The sequence below is a fragment of the Choristoneura fumiferana genome, chromosome 21, assembly GCF_025370935.1.
Source record: "Choristoneura fumiferana chromosome 21, NRCan_CFum_1, whole genome shotgun sequence".
NCBI classification, from domain to species: domain Eukaryota; kingdom Metazoa; phylum Arthropoda; class Insecta; order Lepidoptera; family Tortricidae; genus Choristoneura; species Choristoneura fumiferana.
Window position 1 is genome coordinate 12,182,754 of NC_133492.1, and position 22,529 is coordinate 12,205,282.

Consider the following 22,529-nt stretch of genomic DNA (forward strand, 5'->3'; position numbering starts at 1 on the left):
ATCATTATAACCAATTATAGAATTGATTTTTTGTCCAGATTGGGGAGCGAGCTAAGTGGCTGACGGCTGCGCGGATTCTGGAGCTGCCAGGGAAGGGCATGGTCGGCGTCACCGGGTACCACTTCAGTCCGCATCACTTGGAAGATGTGCTTGAATCTATTACTAACTTTCCTGTAAGTCTTAAGGAGTGCTTTACAAAAACATAAAGAATTTAAGAAATTTAGTTAAAACGTATCGATTATCATTGCTGCCTCAAGTGGCAAAATCAATGGCTCGATGTTGACCCACAACGATGCTCATAATATGAGGGATGTAACGGATGTGGTTTTATCGGAACTGAAAGCGGAACCAGATGTTTTCAAATTAAATATAATGACCCGGATAATTCACGTCTTAAATCGAGTTTAGCTCGACATGTTTCGGGCTAATCCGTAGCCCTTCGTCTTCGGAGCAACGCGACTCAGCGGCTGCTGCAACACGCGCACTGCGCGCCGCCGCTCTGCTGCAGCAGAGCGAAACATGTCGAGCTAAACTCGATTTAAGACGTGAGTTATCCGGGTCATTATATTTAATATGAGTGAGTCTCACGGTAGTTTCATGTTCAGATATTTTCAATTTTGTTTATCGGAACCAGAAACGGAATCGGAACCGAAAACGGAACCGGAACCAGAACCGGAGCCTGAGCGATAGGTGAGCGAGTGATAGGTGGAGCGCGTGGCCAACGGGGAGATGAGCGAATGACTGGTTTAAACCGTTTGTTTTTGATGTACGCCGCTTATGTCTCGCCACCACGCTAAGCATTGGCATCCGATATAACTTCCGTTTCAAAAGTAACGGAACCGGAACTGAAATGGATGTGTAATACCAAACGGACGTTCCGACTTAACAGAAACGGAACCGGAGCTCCGTAACATCCCTGGCTCATATACCGGGTGTGGTCTGTAACACGGACAAATAATTAAAACATAGACACTGTATATGCCTTCAAAGCATGGCTTGTCGTATTAGTAGTTTTTAGATCTGTAAAGTCGAATTCGATTCACTTCCCGTAGTCGGATTGACTTGAAATTTGGTATAGTAACATTTGTAAGTTGGGCGACAATGCAAGTGGAGTTAACAAAAAAACCTCGTATTAAAAATGAAATTTTTGACCGAAACTATTTTAAAGTTGCTAATATTGTACCATCAGCCAAATATGTGGTCTACCACCCTAAGGTTGATAATCGTTTGCATAATATAAATCAATAATGCTTATAGACGTGTCTGTCAACTTGAAAGTTCGACTTTAGCGACACATTCATTTGATAGGAACTTGTTTAAAAATTGATAGACCACTAATTTGGCTGATAGTACCTACTTGCTGAAAAATATGGTGTAATAGTTTTGGCTGTACCTACTTTAGCTGACCGACGGAACGGACACCCGTCGGTCGATGATCAATTGATAATGGATCACCAGTAGATCGTTAAATCATTCATCTGTTTAAGGGTCGATAAAAGGAAAGTTGTTTAGGTATTCTTAATCAAACAGTTAATCGCGTAACGTCAGTATTAGCATCGACCGACGAATTATTTGATTTGATTAAATAAATGAGTCTCGAAACTTCATAAATTTTTAAAAAGACTGAGCTATTCTATTGATGGAATTTTTAATTTACCTTTATAACATGGGGATATTCAAAAAACGAGCCTACTCTTTTTTTACAAAGGGTAATTCAACTTATGTTAGGGGTGTCCATGGGCGATGGTGATTGCTTTCTATTAGGTGGCCCGCCTGCATATTTTTAGGGGAAATATGATAATAATATATGACAGGACTATTTTAATCCAACGTACCTAATTCTATTCATAGTATTCAGATGACGAAGCTGAATCCCACGTCAGATGTAACGGTGACTGGTCGTGCCTGCTGATAGACGATGGCGGTTGGGTGGTGGCCGGCGGTGGCGTCAACGAAGACCCTGATAACCCTGAAGAGCCGGTCCGACAGGTAAGTGCGCGGAACCTGCTGTTGGCTAAGTTTATTTTACATTCCAATATTCTTGGTAATGCTAGTGGACCAAACGATGTGAATTGGATGTCTGCAAAATTATTAAATATTTCAAAGTTCTGTGGACAGCACACTGATTTGCAATGTTTTTGGAATGCAATCGGCTCTATATTCCGATGTGATCAGCTGGTACCATAGCAAACCGGGATTGTTGAGCCACTTGCGACTGTTCATAACTTAGCCGAGTTAAATACATCCTCGAAGTAAATGTTCTGTAAAAAGTAAACAAGACTTAAGGACTACACGGCCATACGAATAGTGGCAAGTGGCTCAATAATCCCTGTTCGCGACTGCACTTACCAAAGAATAAGAAAAGAATCACTGGCCGCAGTTAGAGAAGAGTACCTAGGCAGTTCCCGTTTTATTTGGTTTCCAAAATAGCGAACATAGAGTCTTGCAAAAGGAAAATAACTTTTGCATGCAAACTTTATAGGTAGGTAAATCTTATTCATACCAGTCGAGAGAAACGGTTATCTATAACAAACGTACCTAATGTTAACCATTAGCGGCATTGATTGTAAATAATATATTTTTTACGGAGATCGCGGATCAGCAAGGCAGTGTAGGATGTCCACCAACAAGATGGACGGATGACCTGGTTAAAGCCGCGAGTTTACTGTGGATGCAGGCCTCTTCCAACTGAAGCCACTGGAGCTCTATATACATACATATTATAGGGGAGGCCTAGTTCATGAACGTTCTAACGGCTGATATGAATGATGATGATGTTGATGAATGTACCTTCTTCGAGTAAGGTCGTTGATGTTTGCAGCACCTGGCGACGCTGTACCCCGCGGCCATGACGGCTTTACTCAAAGCCAAGGTATTCGAACTCAACTGGATTCACGATTACCAAGCCGTCTGCTTCCCACCTACCGAGGAAAATGTCGACAATGCTGGACCAGTAAGTAAAAAAACAGTACTTATTATACCTAGCCTTAGTATACCTCTTCTTCTACCACTGATAAACAGTTTTTTATAAATTGATGTTATACCGGCATCTTCTTAAGTCTTGACTTTTACAGTCACCAGTATTAATATCTACCGCAGCGGAGCATGAAACAATATCTGACACATCCAACCGGCCCTAGAAATAGAGTCGTATCAGATATTTATGCACGCTGTGTTGTGTCAGATATTGGTGCTGGGGACTGTACCTACTCGTACTTGTACTTCTGGTTTATTTCTTTAAAATATACGTCAGAATACGATAGCGATTGAAACTTTAGTAGAACCTATCCAACTAGTACTTAGTGTTGATAATTTTTTAGGTGATGCCTTCAATACTGAGGTCGGTGTGGCTCGCAATAAATGCAGTTATCCGCGCGACGAGTGACGCTATAACTATTATACTATTGACGAGCTATGGTAAGTTTGACCCTTTGGACGCCACAGTCGGCCACAGACGAGAATTTTTTTTTTCTGAAAATCGTTCCATAGGCGCCACGAAATGCCGACTTTTGTGCCGAATGCCGATTTTTTTAAATATAATCCCTGAAGCTTATCACAGGGTGGAGAGGGTTGAAGGGGTTTCTTATATAGGTAGGTACCATAAGCAAAATAAGTGGTCTATCAATTTTTAAACAAGTTCCTATCAATGAATATGTCGCTAAAGTCGAACTTTCAAGTTGACAGACACGTCTATTGCATTATGTTTTAATGACATGCAAACGATTATCAACTTTAGGGTGGTAGACCACATATTTGGCTGATGGTACCCATAGAGTCTTGCTTCAGCCATTTTCTGGAAATCCGGGAGAGGAGCATGCATTCTCCCGTTAGACTCTGCGGGGTGCTCCAGTCACTCATTTTTGTTGAGCTCCATTGGTTTCTTTCCTTGACCGATTAAAAAAAACAATTTAAACTCGATCGAATATATTAAAATATTATTCTTTCAGGTCGTTTGGTATCGAGTGAAACTTGGGCGGAGAAGGAAAAAAGGCGCAAGAGCATAAAGAAGAACTACGAACGCGAGAAATTCGACCACCTTTACGACGACAGGGTGCTCGTCAACAGGTCGCATATTGCTGCCTGTGATCGTTCGCGGCCGTTTTATATACTGCATGTATGCTATTATTCAACTGTTAGGTATATATAAAATCATCTCCCGATGGTGCGCTGGTTAAAGCTGTCTTGTATATTTCGCTTTTCTTAATTTCCGATAATTCACGCTCATGTAATTGCCACAAGGGTTTAATGTAGTTAATTCCGGGTCGACAAAATACATAATCATAAACTAACCCAACCCTGGCTTATTTAGTTATAAACAAACTAGCTGTGTCTGCGACTCGGTCTGCGAATAATTTATTTATTGCTATCCCGCGGGAACTGTGCGCTTTTCCGGGGTAAAAACTATCTTACGACCTTCCCGGCGCCTCAAAACTATTTTTATATAGGTAATATAGAGGGCAAACGAGCAGGCCAGCAATCACCTGATGGAAAGCAATCACATCCGCCCATAGACACTCGTAACATAAGTTGAATTACGGATGCGTTGCCGGCCCTTTGAGAAAAGTGTAGACCCGGTTTTTGAAGATCCCCGACCTTGAAGTACTTACTAGCGCTGTACCTAAGCTGATTCCAAAGTTTCACCATAACTATCCAATTTCATCTAAACCGGTTCAGCAGATGGAGCATGAAGAGGTAACAGACAGGCAGGCAGTTACTTTCGCATTTTGTTGTTGTTGTTTTTTTTAAATATGTCTATTGGAGGACAATTTTGCCAGTGACTAGTAGGTTTTGCCGTTGTACGGTAAAAAATTGTAGATAACACCCCTCTTTTTGCGTCGGGGGTTAAAAACGAAACCAAGTATGGGAGGTACCATCAGCCAAATATGTGGTCTACCACCCTAAAGTCGATAATCGTTTGCATGTCAAAACAATAATGCCAATAGACGTGTCTGTCAACTTGAAAGTTCGACTTTAGCGACATATTCACTTGATAGGAACTTGTTTAAAAATTGATAGACCACTTATTTGGCTGATGGTACCTAATAAATGGTGGATGAACTGAACGATGATTTACTTTCGCATTTATAATATCTACTCGTATTAGCTATATTAGTATAACTTGACATTATGTCAAACAGACTCCAAGGTACTAACGCCATCTAGCGAAAGTCTCATCATCATCATTATCCCAGCCTATATACGTCCCACTGCAGGGCACAGGCCTCCCCTCAGAATAAGAGGGCTTGGGCAGTAGTTTCCACGCGGGCCCAGTGCGGATTGGGAACTTCACACATACCATTGAATTGCTTCGCAGGTTTGTGCAGGTTTCCTCACGATGTTTTCCTTCACCGTAAAGCTCGTGGTAAATTTCAAATGTAATTCCGCACATGAATTCCGAAAAACTCAGAGGTTCGAGCCGGGGTTTGAACCCACGACCCTCTGCTTGAGAGGCCATATGTCAAACCACTCGGCCACCACGGCTTCCGCGAGCGAAAGTCTATCTGTCAGAAAACCTTGACTATAGTTTTCAATTCACTGCTTTTCCAGCGCGGCCATGCGGAAACGGCGTTTAAGAGAGATGTGGCCGAAGGCTGCGATTGGCCGCTTGTTGGGGCCCTGCTGCCGCACACAAACCTCGTGCTCGTGGCTGTCTATCTCCCACAAGTGAACAACCCGAACTGCATGGACCAGAAATACCAGAAACTGCCCGTGGATCCCATGATCAACCAAAAGGTATTGTCAGACATAAACTAAAATGGACAAAATTGATGTGTCGTACCTACTTTATGGATAACCCTGACCAAATTACCAAAAATGGTATTTAAGTAGAAGAACATCTTCCAGGTGATAATCGAAAAGGAACCTCCGCCGGGCAAGAAGAAGCCTCAGTGTTTGGCGGCCTCTCTCGCGTGCTGGCGCAGCGAAAAGCCTTTACCAGCGCGCGCGCCGCACATGACTTGCTTTCAGCACGATTACGCGGAGGTACATTATAACCAGCCTTTGGACAATTTTTTATTATTATTACGGGACAGCTGACAGCAATCAAGGCTTCTGTGACAGGCTATAGTTTAGTTAGCGCTAGTATGTTTTACTATTTGCTGGGTGCGCGATGGCAGCGCCGACTAGCGGTTACAATTACGGCATTAAAATATCAAATGGCTGGTTGTCCTTACGAAGCGCAAGTAAATACAAATAGTTTCAATGATCTATCGAAATTTACATATATTCTATTCGATCATGTAAAGTACCTACTTATCAATAATAACGTTGACCTTTTTTATTTCCCGTCTAAAATGGCACAATCAATTAATTTCAGGACACGGACTTTCTCAGGAATGTCTTCACGGGAGAAAAGAAATAAACAATTTAATCGAATAACGCATTTCATATATATTGCAGACGATTAGTATTTATTACTGTAGTAGGTCGTCAGTACCTAATGCAAACTTTTGTGTATTTTCAGTTTTAACATGGCCAAATTAATTATTTAAAAACTGGATTCGAGCATACTATACGACATCGATTTCCAACCACAAACAACAATAAAAGAAAAACAATTCGTTTTGGCTCAATATTAAGTACTATGTCAAGATGTAAAAGTAACCAATTATGAAGATCATCATAAAACATCTTTCTTATGAAAATTTATAGAACTTGTGATCACTGTTTTTGCCATTGTTCTTGCAGTTAGCTACGCAGCAGTTTTGTGACGAAATTTATTTATTTTTGCTTAAGAGAAGTCTTTTCGTTTCATTCTCCTTACAAACGTAGTCCCGGTCTCATTTGAAAACTAGGCAACAGAAATAGATGACATTTTGGTAAGTATGGACTAGACGTAATTATCTATGCCTGTGGTTTTTTTCAGATTTTCATATAAATGTGTAATATCAGAATTACAGGAGTTCAAAAGTCGACAATTTTTTTTACAAAAATCGAAAAAACCACAGGCATAGAAAATAGAATGATATCTTGATTGTAAAATATCATTGATTTCTGTGCTATACTTTTCGTATAATATGAGGACAACGAAACCCAAAATTCAACCGCCCAAATCTTGAAAAGTCTACAGTTATCTCGATATAAATTACGCACGTCGTTGCGGAAGGCATGGGGGGACGGCTGCGAGCGCTTATATCACGAGCGATAAAGACAGAATATCCCAGTGCAAACAAATACCTAACGCGGCCGCGCGGCCGGCAGGGAAACTTCTCTTAAATAATGCACGAATACGTAAATTTCACTAGTAAATAGTGACAGTTGATCCGCCAAAAAGTCCTTTTGGCCACGGCGCGCGCTGCGATCGATTCGTGGTTCCCCACCTCCTACTTTGTACCCAGCGAATATGTAAACTCTTTATTGTACAAAAAAAACAAAGTACTACAATGGGGCTATCGCTTATGAATTCGCCACTAGAGGCGCTAGTGTAGCGTGAGGTCTCCGAAATGTCAAATTCATAGTTTTTGGGTGAGCTACGCGGGTTTATTTATAATTAGAATAAATTTGTGAATATTTTGCAATATCTGAATTTAATTATAAGCAAATATCGTTCCGGGGCAATGAATGTCTGTTTTTTAGACAGTTTTGTCTTTCGGAAACCTTTGTTCTCCTTTTTTCCGAACAAAACGGGGACTATGCAACACTGTGGTATGCTCGATATTTTTATGGTACGTTTTAAGGTGTATTAAATATGATTAATCTAAACTTTGTTTTCACGCCCGTAATAACAAGACTTTGAAAGCCATACTAAAAACTCACGCTAACAGTGCGCCATCTAGTGAGACAAAAAACGATAGCCCTCATTGACAAACTTTGAGTTTGAGTTTTAGCTTGTGTCACGTTTCCGCTTGTGATTGGTTAGATAACTATGTAGATGTGCCAATCGTAAGCAATACCGTAACGTCAAACGAACGTCCCGATACTAACGCCATCTAGCGATATTTCACTTGTCAAGGAGCCCTCATTGACTGTCCCTGAGTAAGCCAAGTAAGCCACAGAGTACTACATATACAGTAAAGCTTCTGTTATCGGTCCTAGACAATACACAGAGAAGCTTAAACAGATAAGTCAGAAGTATCTACCATTTGTGGCCACTGTACCGTTTATGGCCATTTATTGTTTAACATTACAAACTTTATTAGTTTCAGTATCAAGTTTTGAAAACTCACTATACACATTGTTTTAATACTACCTATAACTTTTTATACATTACTTCAAATGTCAACTGTCCAAAGACGGTGCTAAAGTGGCCAAAACCGTAGTTCTACCCTACCCTAGATACTTTATTCATAATAAACTACCTAGATTCGAGAAAAAACAATATTTGTATTTTTCGTATAGGCATAGTAAACAAACGGGGATCGAACCTGGAACCTCATTGGTCCGGCCAGGATATCTTCCGCAGGACGTAACTCCTCACCGATTAATGGCTGCGACTTGAAATTTATTACAAAAAAGTTGTTAAGATGACATTGCAAACTTTTAACAGAATCTTATTTTTTATCTAGGAGGAAGGCTACCGACAGTGTGGACCTTGGCGTGCTGATGACAATCAGCCTGATGAGGACGACGACGATAAATACGTGGAACAAGATGAGGCCTTAGTAGACGATCCCTTTCCATGCGAGGCTAGATACTCCACGCTTTCGAGGCATCTGCTTTACTTATCACTCCTTATGTCGATATTAATTTAAGAAGAAAGGTTCCAGAAAGCAGACGTACATTGTGTCAGGGATGGCTAAGATGTATGGGCAAGTTAAGTCCGGGATCCTTTAGCAGGTTCACAGTACCGAAGTAAGTAGCCTTTTTACGACACGCGCTCATAGGCAACTGCATTATGCCTATGTATATAACTGGCATGAGGCACATGTGCCGCATGAAGGTACCAGGGAAACCACCCATGAGGCACGTGCACGTCATCGGATAGTGAAACTGATAAAGAAAAAATCTCACTGGGGCATCGTCCTTTTTGAGTTTTTGAGTTCCGTGATTAAGAGTCGCCAGTACGCTCGCCGCTGATTGCAATCAGCGGCGAGCATACAAAAGTAGTTTCGTTCTAATTTACAAAAACACACTAAAACAAAATAAAACTTTGCTACTTTAATGGGAGCAGTTATTTTGATGTTTGTAATTAGTTTTCGTTCATATTTAATGTAAGAGAATAAAATCACATTCATTTTAAGTTTTGTATGAGAACTGGAAATTCGTTGTTGTTTTTTTCCCTTACATTTGATTTTAACCAAAACTACCTTATTATAAACATCGTAATGGCTGCTCCCATTATAGTTGCAAAGTTGCGTTTTGATTCGTAGTACCTACTGCTTGTAAATTAGAATGAAACTACGTTTGTATGGGAACGCGAGCGTACAGGGGACTCTTACGCAAGACTTATTTCGCCAAAGATATACCTACATAAAATTAGTGAAATTAATTATAATAAATTAGTAGGTATTTAAAGCTTAGCTTTTGCAAAGGCATGTTTTTGTTATCAAATAAAACAGCTGGACTCCATCAACTCTTTTATTTCAAGTATTTAACATTTTTTGGTTCGTAAATAATTTATTTCAATACTGATTTCTACAATCACAACTTGGCAGCATTACCGTAGTATTTGTAAGGAGAACGTAAGTATAATGGAATAGCTCAGGCATTGTTTACACAGACAAACTAATTTTCAATAATAGCCTTAGAATAAATTAAATAAAGGTAATATCAGACAGTTCATCCGAATGAACGTTTACTGATTGTTTTTTTTTTTCATCCCACAATCAAATTCGTTTAATTTTGTGTCCAGATACGTTTTTTTGAGCGAAACATGGAAAATGAAACGCGAAAATTAACCGACTGATTCCACTTTAAACAAAAAGATAGGTACCTATGATATTTAACTAAAACAAAGTAAGTAGCAATCTTAACACGTTTACAGTCCAGTGTTACTTAACTTTTTTTTTCTGCGAGCATTGTGTACCATATATGGCACATTGGACACACTGGTCATAATTAATCAATTTTATACGCTTCGCTAATACCTATAACAAGATCAAATAGGAGAAAAATCACGCTCCTGGGTCATTATTCGACGTTTATTTTATTTGATTTTCGTGGGCCCGCACATTTTTGTTGTTGTTGGTAAAACATTCTGTTACAGTTTCCAGGTTATCTAGTAGAAGTACAGCACGTCTAAAAAATAATCGAAAATATCATCAAAGTCTACAGGCCATTCATAAAAATTTGACCACGAAAATTGAGGCGGTTGAAACACTCGAAACCCACCTTAGAAACACGTTTAGAAAACCACGAGAAAGATGAAAACAACGACCCACGACAGTCATAAGAGTAGGTCGAAAACATTTGCATTAGGATCGTAAGTAAAAATAATTACATTACAAATAAATTGGGGACTGTGAAGGTGTTAACTAGGTGCTCACTTAGGTACTGTGTTCATAAAATAACACAGTACCTAAGTCATTGTTAGTGACGTTCGTAGTGTCATACTTTTAAAGTGCTACAAACTACATAAAATTTAATAATAAAGACAAATTAGTTACCACTATTTAATACTGTTTAGTAAAACGGCTTCTGAGCGAAGCAGCAACTATTTTCTTTTTCAACATTTTAATTGTCCGTGTATTACGTAAAGTCGCGTCCACATGCAAATCGCTCGACGCCTCGTTTCCAAAGTCAAATCTGGTCACGTGACATATAGCGATAAAGCTGAAAATGTTGAGCTTTATCGCTGGAATAAAAAACCACTTAAATTTCGGCAAAAACATGTTTTTTTTTTCATTCACTCCAATTTCTTTTATTTGTACCACTGCCAAGAATGCTACTAAATGAGATTAAGAAATCAGCTTCCAAGACCAACATTATTCCTGCAAGCAGCCATCTGTCGCTGCTACTCGACGCTACTTTATCGAGTCGCGGGAAATTCAAAATGGGGTCACGTGACCAGATATATTGCTGCAAACGAGCGACGAGCGACTGCTGTGGCCGCACCTTCATACCGTCAAATTAGCTCTGCCACGTCTATGTGACGTCAGAAATGGATGATTCTGTACATTTGTGCATTACCGTGCACGGACGTATCGACCCATGACAGTGGCGAAAGCGAGGGACAGTGAAGGTGTTAATACATAATGAAGTGACGCGGCCAATTCATTCATGGTTTGCAGACGACCATAAGGTTTTTTTACACTTAAATAAACTGAAAACAGAAACTTAAAGCAATAATACACTAGGTACTTAATATTGTCATGTTGCTTTGTTACTTCACCAAAATGTATTTATACAGCTTGATAGAGTATTTTTTTGGAGTCTAATTCATGGTTGAATTTTCAATCATTTTGCTAAATTAAAATTCCTGCACAAGTTCAACACATAGCTATTAACCATATCCGACAATATACATCTTCTTAAATTGTTCTATTCAGATAAAAATAGATATAGATTTCGATATATAATTAGAATTTCTGCATTACATACCGACCTATCTACTACTACAATTTTCAAATACTATGGTAGAATGAACTGACTGTTGCGCTAATTTAAATTACCGAAGTGGTTTTGTGGCAATTGTCCAAGTGTTATTCCGAATATGTTCTAATTTTTCTGTGAATGATAATGATCATATTTATACTTGGACATTTAACTGGAAGTGCTTCTTTAGAAGACACGTATCAATAAAATAAATCATTACTTGGTACAGTCAAGTGCAAAAAAAATATTCAAACAACTCAAAAATGTTACCACGGCCTTTTTACGTCGGAACAAAATCTGTGGTACAAATTTTTGTAGGGTTAGATAAGTCCATATTTTTGCACTCGACTGTAGCATGAAAGAAATATTTAGTACAACGACTATGAATGCATTGTTTCTTGCTTATTGATCTTACAGATGCGCGAACGGACGCGTTCAGGCTAATGGAGACACCCACGGCGACTAAAATTAGCGCAACTTAATTATTCTAATAAAATATCTTTTTTGAGCCCAGTTATTGCCGTGTTCCCACTAGTGCCATTGACAGTATTATTATAGAACTTTCAATGGAACTAGTCGAAACACACCCAGTTATTGAGGTTTCATACATTCAGTTAGAAATGCTTAGCTTAGCCTATACCTTTCTTTTCACTTGATGATTTATGTACTTCTCAAATATAAAAATACATGAGAAAAATAGACATACCTGTTACATGTTCATTGCATTAGCAATTACTCAGAATGAAAAAATATTGCACAGTTTCCAAATTAATGCACTCTTCTATTTTGGTTCTTAAAACAAAATAAAAGTTTTACAACTACTGATTTCGATAAAAATAAAAATATTATTTATTTGCATTGTTTGCTGTTTATTAAAAACTAAAAAATGATTTTAAAAGAATACAGCACAATACTTTACGGAACAATACTTTGGGCTAAAGAGAATCGCACTAGTTTTCAAATATTATTTTCCCGTTTCCTTTTGGCACCATTATTACTATTATAATTCGAGATTTTCATACTTTACAGTAGTTTACAGTATATGAGAATTTAGTCTAACAGTGTAACTTATTAACCTGTCCTCTCCCAGAGGCACAAATTTGTGCCCAAATTCCTTTGATCCTGTTATCCTGGGAGATGACAGATTAAAACATGTCAAAGGGTATTTTATGATTCCACAACAATCCAAACAAGATTTTTAAAAGTTCACGGTCACGATAGTGCCTAAATGTAAGACAAATGCGAAGCTAAAGGTAAGACCAACTGTAACCAAAATTATTCTAATTCCAAATAACATGACTAAATTCTCAGATACTGCAATGTGCTGTGTGTGTGACAAAATATTGTCTTATTTATTACCAATCTAGAGATCACCGACTTTTGTTACCTGAACAGGATAATCAACACCAATTAATTAATATTTTTATTTAACTTTTAACACTGAGACTAAAATCAGTTTGTAGTCACTAGTAACATTAATTTATTTTTAACTATTTATAATTACTTAACTCTAGTCTTATACTTATAATAATCGTCATCAAATTGAGACGATAAAAACGTCAAAAATATAACACGAGTAAATAAATAACTGATTTTCTTTGGTACAGCAGAAATTAACACTTTTAGAGACAACGTGTAAATAAAACAAAATACTGTAAAAAAGTATAAAAAGAAATATTAGCTATTAGATAGCTTACATAAATTAAGTAATGCAAAACGTAATTTAAATAAAAGCGTGTTTTATCACTACCTCGGTTTGAAACGTTTAAAAAATAAACCGCTTTTTGGAATGCGTTATTTCAACTACTCACTAAATAAATATAATACTCAAATTCGATATAAATAATACCTTTAAAATCCGTTACAAGAATGCTCCAGTTTGCTTTGATACATATTCATGTTGCTTTGTGTAAAGGGGCTCCTAGACGGGCCATATTTTCACTGCAATTTGTGGCCGGCAACTATTGGTGTCCCTCTCTTACTCACATGTTAGACAGGGACACCAATAGTTGCCGGCCACATATTGCAGTGAAAATATGGCCCGTCTAGGAGCCCCTTATAGACATTATTTTTTATTTCAATCGAGTCAACACGCTCGTAAGTATCGTAAACACTAAATAATGACTTACTTTAAGCCAGAGTACCATGTGTTTACATTATACTAAGAAGAGTGCGTCGCCGTGTCCCATATGCGGTAGGTACGAACCCGAAAATTGATGATAAACTTTGATAATGTATTTTTTTGATTAGTACCTATCGCTGTTGCATTTTTTATGAAGAACAGGGCAAACTGGATATAAGTATAAATATGTATTAAGGTAGCTCTACACTCCAAGCGCATATTAATTATAAATAAATCAATGACACTTTATTGGCAGTAATATGAAAGGCGGTATCTGATGAATGCGGTCAGATCATTAACCGCAATACACAGAAATAAAAGCATCTATCAGAAGACTTTTTAGAACTGCATAACTTAACTCTATTCAAACTTTTACGGTACCATACAACAGTACTGATTTGAATAAATAAAGAGTAACTGTTCTTTCTTAAATCATTTGAGAGCAAGTCACATCTTCCAATATGACATCGTTGCCGGATGTAGAAACGACTTTCGTGTATGTTAAATATCGACAAGTGACGACATTACTGATGTACTAAAACCAACTGTCTTACTATGCCTATGCCACATATGTAGGTATATTTTCATGCATATAATCTGGAGGAGTAACTAGGCTATGAGTTTCTGTGACAGTCAATTGTGTTAGTATCGACAACTTTGACATTTGTGTCACTTGGGATTGATGTAACAAATGGACCAATCACAAGCAAGGCAAGGAGTTAAACGAACCTCACGATACTAACGCCATCTAGATCTATCTCTAGAGATATTCCATTTATCAGAAAAGACGCGTTGGTTTTAGTTCACGAAAGGACGTAACGTCTGTCAGCTTTATGGAACGCTATTATTCAGCCGTGGATATTTTTTAACCGCGATGGGTAATCCCAATGAGGGCTATCGCGTATGAATTCGCCACTAGAGGCGCTAGTGTAGCGTGAGGTCTCCGAAATGTCAAATCTCATAGTTTTTGGGTGAGCTACGCGGGTTTATTTATAATTAGAATAATTTTGTGAATATTTCGCAATATCTGAAATTAATTATGGCAAATATGCGTTCCGGGGCAGTGAATGTCTTATGTTTTGAGACAGTTTTGTCTTTCGGAAACCTTTGTCCTCCCTTTTTTCGGAACAAAACGGGGACTATGCAACACTGTGGCACGCTCGATATTTTTATGGTACGGTTTTAAGGTGTATTAAATATGATTTTAATCTAAACTTTGTTTTCACGCCCGTAATAACAGACTTTGAAAGCCATACTTAAAAACCTCACGCAACAGTGCGCCATCTAGTGAGACAAAAAACGATAGCCCTCATTGAACAAAATCTTTGCGACTTGTCTTGTCTCGCGTATCTTTACTTATTATGTGGAAGGAAGCAACTGTCAGTTTTATTCCTACTCTCATCGCTGATTAGTTGAGTGGCGTCGGGTCGGCGGGTTCACTCTTCTTCGGACTCTGTGTCGGAATCAGGGATCGTGTTGAACCAGTTCTCCCAGTTTGATGGCGGGCCTAGCGCGGGTCTGGACAGAAAAAACGAATTTTACCACTTGTACGGTGTGAGCAGGTACAGTCACCAGCACCATTATCTGACACAGCAAAGCATGCATAAATGTCTGATACGACTCTATTTCTGGGGCCGGTAGGACGTGTCAGATATTGTTGCACGCTCCGCTGTGACAGATATGCAGGTGACTCTTTTGTACTTAAACTAGAGTAGATTTTAAAGTAAAAAAAAAGATTCCTACATAAATACATATTTAGTGAAAGTACATCATAAGTACCTACGTAATAACTTTTAGGACCTGTTTCACCCATTGATTAAATTTATTTGACGGCTAAATGTGATGCCGTCTCTGTTTGTTTTGTTCGAATAGACGGAGACGGCACCACATTCATCCGCCGAATAAAATTAATCAATGGGTGGTGAAACAGCCCCTGAACATAAATTTAAATTAATCAGTAGCATCAATAAAACTTAGAAAATTAGGAATTACGAAATTATATTTGAAATATACTATCAGTAGCTCTAAGCTCAAAGAAAACCTGCAAAGAAATTTAATGAGATGTGTGTGAAGTTCCCAATCCGCCTTGGGCCCGCGTGGGTACTACAGCCCAAGCTCCTATCGTGGTACTGACCGCTGCTTGGTGACAGGCTGCGGCAGAGTGGCGGTGGCGGGCGGCGGCGGCGCGGGCGGCGGGGCGCGCCGCTGCAGCGTCTGTGTCCCCTCGTCTGCTTCGTCGCGCCAGCCCTCTTCCAACACCCATCTGATAAACAAAATTATTCACTGTGACACACAATTTATGAGGAATAATTCGGTAGTAAGTTTGGTCAGTATGACTGAAGATCCCTGTAAAGAACTTTGAGCTGCCCGTCCACTGCATCGGAATCGAGCCGTACGAAGCGGACGGATTTGTTGCTTTGTATATGTCGGCGGCATATCGTAAAATCCGCCAGATCACGAAATTCCTAGGCATGTCATGAAATGGCGCCATTTCATGATATGCCTAAAAGTTAGCCAGGCACATGACAATTAATACTAACCACTTCTCGGCTCGTCGTACCTACATTTTTATTTTTTTCGGCATATCACGATGTGCCCGGTATATAGCTAGGAATATAGACGAATGCATTGCTCTAATCGATCTGCCGTATTGTTTCTCAGGCACATCGTGATATGCCTGGCCAACTTTTAGGCGCCATTTCATGATATGCCTAGGAATTTCGTGATCTGGCGGATTTTACGATCGGTAGCCGACATATAGATTTCTATGGTACTGCGTACACTGGATCGGAATTTCTGCGCCATAGAAATCTATACAAAGCAACAAATCCATCCGCGCCGTACGGTGCGTACGCTCCGATTCCAATGCAGTGGACGCGCAACATTGTGGGATTTTTTAATTCAAAGAATATTATGATTATGAGTGACACAATGACAACGAGAATAATGCGCAGTACAGACAGTTACCTGGAGCTAGTTGCAGACTTGCAGTTCTCGCACTCGCTGCGATAGTCGTCGTGCTCTTCGCTCCCGCCCACGGCGCCGCTCGCGTAACTGCACACACACGACGGCTGCAACCAACAACAATATTAGTAGGATGTATATTCGAGCCTTTTGACTGGTCGGCCGGACTGGTTGACTAGTGGTAGGATTACCACCTACCTTTACTAGCATAATGGAAGGACAAGTCGCAAAAATTTTGATGACGCTAGATTTAGCATCGGTTTTCTTTAGTTTTTATAAAAATTTGATGTTGTTTTTTTAATTATTATTTCTTCATGACGTGTTTTTTCTGTATACAGAATATGTGTAAATAAATATCTCTCTCTCTATCTCTCTTCAAGTTCCAACGGCTGAATCTATTTAGACGAATGGAATGGAGATAGTTTCAACTGGAAAATTACACTTTCCGCAGGATAGCGATAAATGAATTTATCTTAGACGGATGGCAATGGCAATTATATTTACCTTATCTACGGTAAGGGGCAGCGTCGGCGCGGCCACTTCTGCAGTGTTCTTGCCAGTCGCCTTCAAAGGCTTGGGCTCGACATTACCTACGTTTTGCTCTTCACTATGAGCTCTGAAACAAAAGATACAATATAATAACAATACAAAATATAAAAGTCGCGTCAGCTCCTAGTCTCTCATGCCATAGCTTGCGGCAAAGTTTATTCATCGTTCGGCTTGTGAAACATGGGTCGTATCTGGTTGTGCAGAGCGTCGAGAAACGTCAAGCCAAAGGTTGTCAATTGTCAAGTAAAAATGTCATAGATCGTCAAGTCAATGATATTCGAAATGAAATGAATGGTGGCGTGATTACCTTGATCTGCCGCCGCCGCTGTATGCCAGTCGCGCCGGCTCTTCGCCTCTCATATCATGACTCGCGGCAAGGTTCAGGTTCCGCGGCATACTCCGTCCGGTGTCAGTCATCGCTCGGTTGTTCTCGCTCGGCTTGTGGAACGAGCGTCGTATCTCGTTGTGCAGGGAACGGTCGGCGCGGTTAAAGCCCGATATAGAGGTGTCGAGGATTGTGGTGTCGATCGCGGTCGAGATTCGTGGGATGGTGCGGTGGCTGGAAAATATTATTTTTAAGAGACATATTTACTCTTTATGTACACGAACTTCCGTTAATTGATAAGTCTATCAACAGCTGTAACCTCTCTTCTCGAGCCGCAAAGCAGCTTCGACGAATAGTAATATGATGCCATTTAAATATATAAACCGAAATAAACTTTTTTTCCGATTGCACTGCCCAAAATCAAAACAAGACAATATAAGAATGATATCGTAAGTCAATGTTTAGTCATTGCATTTGAGGAGAAGGTTGAAGGGTTTTCTCAGTCTTGCTTAAGCCATTTGCTGGAAAGTCGGGAAAAGGACATGCATTCTTCCGCTAGGCTCTGCGGGGTGCTTAGGCCAGTTATTTATTGTCGATCCCCGTTGGTTTCTTCCTTGACCGATCCTAGCCTTTTTCAATTCTAAGCTTTGCAGAAAGAGCTCTAGCTAATGTACTTACAGCGAGGCATGTAAAGCAGGGCTGGCGTAGAACCCGGGAACGTTGTGCGGCCGCTCTGGCTCGGGTTCGCGGGCTGCTACACTCAGTAGGGCGCGGTTGGTGATGGTCCCCAATGAACCCGTCAGACGTATCGCACTCGGGAAACCGACCACTGCTGAATGAGATAGATGACATGAGACATGACACGACTTGACACTTAGCGTTTCAATTAGAGATGGTACGAGGTAGCTGAACGGAGCGAGGATGTGAAAGTTGTGACTGTTTCCATCAGAGATGTGCGAGCGGGGTGCGGAGAGGCGGGGGCACTTCACTGGCCGCTACTAGTGATTGGGTACTTTGCAACATATCCCTAGCAATATATTCCTCGCACACATCTGGTTGAAACTCTCTTAGAGAGAAACAAACACTATAAGTCGTAATAATCGTATAAGGCCACACAGCCGGACAGCCGGTGAAATTACTGGCACGTGAGGTATCCCATCTTAGGCCTCTAGGTTGGCAACGCGTCTGCAATACCCCTGGTGTTGCAGATATTTATGGGCGGTGGTGATCTCTTACCATCAGGAGATCCACTTGCTCGTTTTCCATACAATCGAAAAAAAAAAAAAAAAAAAAAAAGGCGTAATGTTGTGTTCGTGTTATTGTATGCTGCGCGCGTGAGCACACGTGTGTGTGTACAATATGTGTTCGCGCGAGTTCGGTTAGGTTTCTATTTCGCGAAAAAGTTAATTATCAGGTAGTTCATATCAATAAACTGAGCCGTCGGCCGAAGTTAACGGATATAAAAAAAAACACGGTGATAGCCAGCCATGGGGGTCACATACATAACTATATTATATTTCAATCCAATTTATAAAAAGTGTAAACAAAGACGTCATTTATCCGACCACAGACACCCTAGAACCTATTGCAAAATAATTAATCTGTTCAGTAAATCGATTAATTTATTAATTGAATAGATCAAAGTATTTTTGTCTATTTTATTATTTGCAATACTTGATTTCATTCCAAAGACTGTTTATTCAATAATAAAAATCGCTTATTCATCCGCGCATTAATCGATTTTTAAAATGTCAAATTTTCCACCATCTCTACGCTAGTCTATGCTACTACAGATTATACACATGTTTTAATCAAGAAATAACGTCAGATTTTGACGAAGATTTTTCAAATGAAAAATAAATATTGAAATCAAGTGAATTTTGGTGAAAAAAAGTGATTAGACATCTAGTGAAAAGACACGAATTATAGATAAATGTGTTATTGATTCGATCCAGTGAGTGTTTATACAAGAATTTTGATGAAATGTTTGTTTACACTTTTAATAAATTGGATAGGCATAACGTATACATCAATTTTCGTGTTTTGTCGCAGGAATGCAAAAAATAATGATTAGAAAAATATCCACTGTCGTCTTAGACCCAGCTCAGATCCCAGGGGCGAGTCATGACTCCCATGACCCCCCTCCCTAGATGAAGCACTGGAGGTACCGACCGTTGGGTGCGATGGGATGGTGGGGCGGATCCCGCGGCTCGGGCATCGCGGGCTGCAGCAGCGGCGCCGCGTAGCAGTTCGCGGTGCTCGCCATCTGAACAATGAAGGCTCAGTTTCATTGGGCGATAACCCGGTCGACATATTTTTCAATCGAAAGGTAGTTCAATCAAAATGGTTCTTAGCTAAGTTAAATTACAATCGGTTAGTTGGTCAGTTAGGTTATGTATCTGTTTGATCAGTAATCAGAAACGACTTGTTGTACTTATCTTCCTGGGGTTCAAAGTGATAATACTAGTACATATTGTTAGCAATACAACTTATATCTTTTGAAAAAGGAATAAAGTGTCATTTTCTCTGTATCATTCAAATTTACAAAAAAAAACATCTTTATCTATGAGACTTTATGTTTTAAATTTCGATGTAATATTTTGTTGTGTTGTATGGTGGGCCGCAGGAGGTTTAGTTGTTCGAATCAAGTCCACAGACCAACCAGTCATCTTAAATTTAAACGTAGCATAGTAAAAATATAAAGGTTATTACATAATATACCTGAGCGAATGGCCGCGGCATGTTGATGTAGCCGTGGCCGGAACATTGCATGGAGTCGTCGGGACGCGACATGTTCTCGAACGTAGCTGGATAAGTGCGGTGGAATGGAGTTTCGGTGTTCATTCTATGAACAAACCATCATTAGCTATAAAACCACCAAGTGCGAGTCGGACTTGCGCACCGAGTATTCCGTGCTTTGTATGTATTTATGAATATCCAGTGTTAGCAGAGCCGCTCTCCGAAGCAAAATGTACGAAGTTTAGGGTCATTTTAGACCGTTTATTGACATAGACAGTCAGATATGAAAAAATATTATTTTGAGACTTTTCTTATATAACAAGCATTTAACATAGCTACATTCTTTTTCATCACACTTGCTCGTCAATGATGTTATTCCATGCCTGTATACTAAAGGACATTGGCCTCAATTATTCCCGCGGTAATTATGGATTAACGTATAGTTTTTCTTTTCAAGGGAGTTATGACTTTAGTTTTAAAAAGTAAGTAGGTACGTCATTTCAAGCTAAAGAGGTTTCAAGTCAGCCAACGTTTTATTTACATCTTTACAACTTAGCTATAACCCAATTTTACACCATAAACGCTTTCCACGCATCAAAGTCAAAGTCAAAATATCTTTATTCCATTTAGGCTATAACAAGCACTTATGAATGTCAAAAAAAATCTACCACCGGTTCGGAAAACCTCTGTTGAGAAGAATCCGGCAAGAAAACTCAACGAGGTATATTTTTTAAACAGATTTACAATATTATTAAATGATATGTATACATCACAAGTATCATCATGAAACTTCGTTATTTTTATATTTTAAATTTAAATCAAATTGTTTTGCAATAATTTTAGTAAATACTGGAATAATTAGCTTAGCATTATCTATGGTAGTCTATGGTAGACGACTCGAAAAAAGTGACAATCGGGGGATTATTACGCAACTCAAAAATAGATGTTCGTATCGTTTTGCTGACGCAAATATTATTTAATACGAGAGTGAGAGGGACGGTACGATACGAACTTCGATTATCAACTTTTGTTGTAGTTCTCTGTATTGGCGGATAGCCATTATTTTATTCAGTTGTTTTCTTTTGCCGAGCTGTGAAGTGTTTAGACACAAAATAATTTAGTTTATTGCATTTTTTTCCTCGCAATGTGATGAAAATCATTACACCCCTAAATGCACAATGTACTACAACACAATAGATTCGCTATTTAAATTACGGATCGCCAATGCAGAGAGGAATTTGATCTTTGTATCAAAATGAAAAATCTAAGTGTTAGGTAGTGATGCAATGAAGTTCTGACCTGATAAGTTCAGAGCGGCACTGCGCCACGGCCTCGTCGTAAGGCGGAGGTGCTTCCCCGCGGGGCAGGTAGTTGCCGTGGGGCTTCCAAGCCGCCATGGCGGTCTCGCACGTGCCCCCCATATAGCCCATACTGCCGCTTATGTATCTGCAAATAAAAAGTTATCATCAAATCTAACCAGCGTGGCGCTGTAAGGACGCAATTTCCATCGGGTTACATAATTTTTTTAGGCACAAGCAGTAGTGACAAGTATTATGGCCGGGGAGCGAACTTTTGGTTTGGAGCGGATACATACATACAATCCATACTAATATATAAATGCGAAAGTGTGTTTGTATCTTTGTGTGTTTGTCCGTCTTTCACGCCGTAACTTCGACGTGATTTTTGGCATAGAGATAGTTTATGGCCCGAGGGTGACATAGGCTACTTTTTATCCCGGAAAAATGCACAGTTCCCGAGGAAACAGCGCGCGATAACCGAATACCACGCGGGCGGAGCCGCGGGCAAAAGCTAGTACATACATAAAATCACGCCTCTTTCCCAACGGGGTAGGACTACATCTTTCCACTTGGAGCGGATAACGTAAAAATTTCAGAATGGCTGACACGAGCGTATCCGCAGGTAAATGTTAGTAATTTACTAATTTAGCTATGAAAGCTAAGTGGTTTATTGACTTTTGATATTAAGCGTTTAACACAATAAATACCAAGAAGACAGTGAGCAGTTTATACAACATGATAGTACAATCATCCTGTAGAATACATTGTGAGTTGCACCAAAGTTGATATAAGCAAAAAAGTCGCATTCATAGTCACGGTATAATGAATACAGTAAGCAGTCTAAAGACAACTCTATTCTTGGCTCGAACAAAGCCACGGTATAATAGTAGATTGTTGCACCAAGCAGAAAGTTATTTATTATTGCACCGAGTGCCGATTTGGAGCCCGAGCGTTAGCGAGGGCTTTAGAAAGCACGAGGGCAATATAAATTACTTAATGCGAGGCGCATAATCTGCTTTTCTTTCAACTATTACAGGAATAGTAGACAAAAAAAAACTCA

At 39.5% G+C, this 22,529-nt stretch overlaps 2 protein-coding genes across 4 annotated transcripts in view; one reads left to right on the forward strand and one right to left on the reverse strand.

Moving 5' to 3' along the window:
- LOC141440044 (voltage-dependent calcium channel subunit alpha-2/delta-4-like) overlaps nucleotides 1-22,529 on the forward strand; it is a 57,709-nt gene that overhangs the window by 24,656 nt on the left and 10,524 nt on the right. For 2 of the 3 annotated variants that reach the window (XM_074104505.1, XM_074104507.1), the window contains 8 exons: nucleotides 39-173; nucleotides 1,852-1,989; nucleotides 2,822-2,953; nucleotides 3,321-3,417; nucleotides 3,948-4,114; nucleotides 5,548-5,733; nucleotides 5,845-5,982; nucleotides 8,505-10,268. In XM_074104505.1, coding sequence (XP_073960606.1) covers nucleotides 39-173; nucleotides 1,852-1,989; nucleotides 2,822-2,953; nucleotides 3,321-3,417; nucleotides 3,948-4,114; nucleotides 5,548-5,733; nucleotides 5,845-5,982; nucleotides 8,505-8,690 — 1,179 coding nt within the window. In that variant the 3' untranslated portion in view covers nucleotides 8,691-10,268. Of the gene's footprint in view, nucleotides 1-38; nucleotides 174-1,851; nucleotides 1,990-2,821; nucleotides 2,954-3,320; nucleotides 3,418-3,947; nucleotides 4,115-5,547; nucleotides 5,734-5,844; nucleotides 5,983-8,504; nucleotides 10,269-22,529 lie in introns of those variants that run through there. The other variant, XM_074104506.1, reaches the window with a different exon arrangement.
- Nucleotides 11,959-21,612, reverse strand: LOC141440045 (uncharacterized). Its single transcript, XM_074104508.1, has 9 exons — nucleotides 21,471-21,612; nucleotides 20,154-20,277; nucleotides 19,605-19,698; nucleotides 18,111-18,264; nucleotides 17,415-17,666; nucleotides 17,063-17,174; nucleotides 16,562-16,665; nucleotides 15,729-15,857; nucleotides 11,959-15,112 (listed from the first exon to the last, which is right to left on the reverse strand). Exons 1-9 carry the CDS (start codon nucleotides 21,599-21,601, stop codon nucleotides 15,031-15,033), a joined length of 1,182 nt encoding a protein of 393 aa, XP_073960609.1. The 5' UTR covers nucleotides 21,602-21,612; the 3' UTR covers nucleotides 11,959-15,030.

Excerpts from the sequence above, each read along its gene's own strand:
- LOC141440045 (XM_074104508.1), bottom strand. The coding sequence starts at position 21,601 with ATGGGCTATATGGGGGGCACGTGCGAGACCGCCATGGCGGCTTGGAAG. Across the intron at positions 17,667-18,110 it reads CCTGCTTTACATGCCTCGCT|CCACCGCACCATCCCACGAA; the intron begins GTAAGTACATTA and ends AATATTTTCCAG. Across the intron at positions 16,666-17,062 it reads TGCCCCTTACCGTAGATAAG|CCGTCGTGTGTGTGCAGTTA; the intron begins GTAAATATAATT and ends TGTTGGTTGCAG.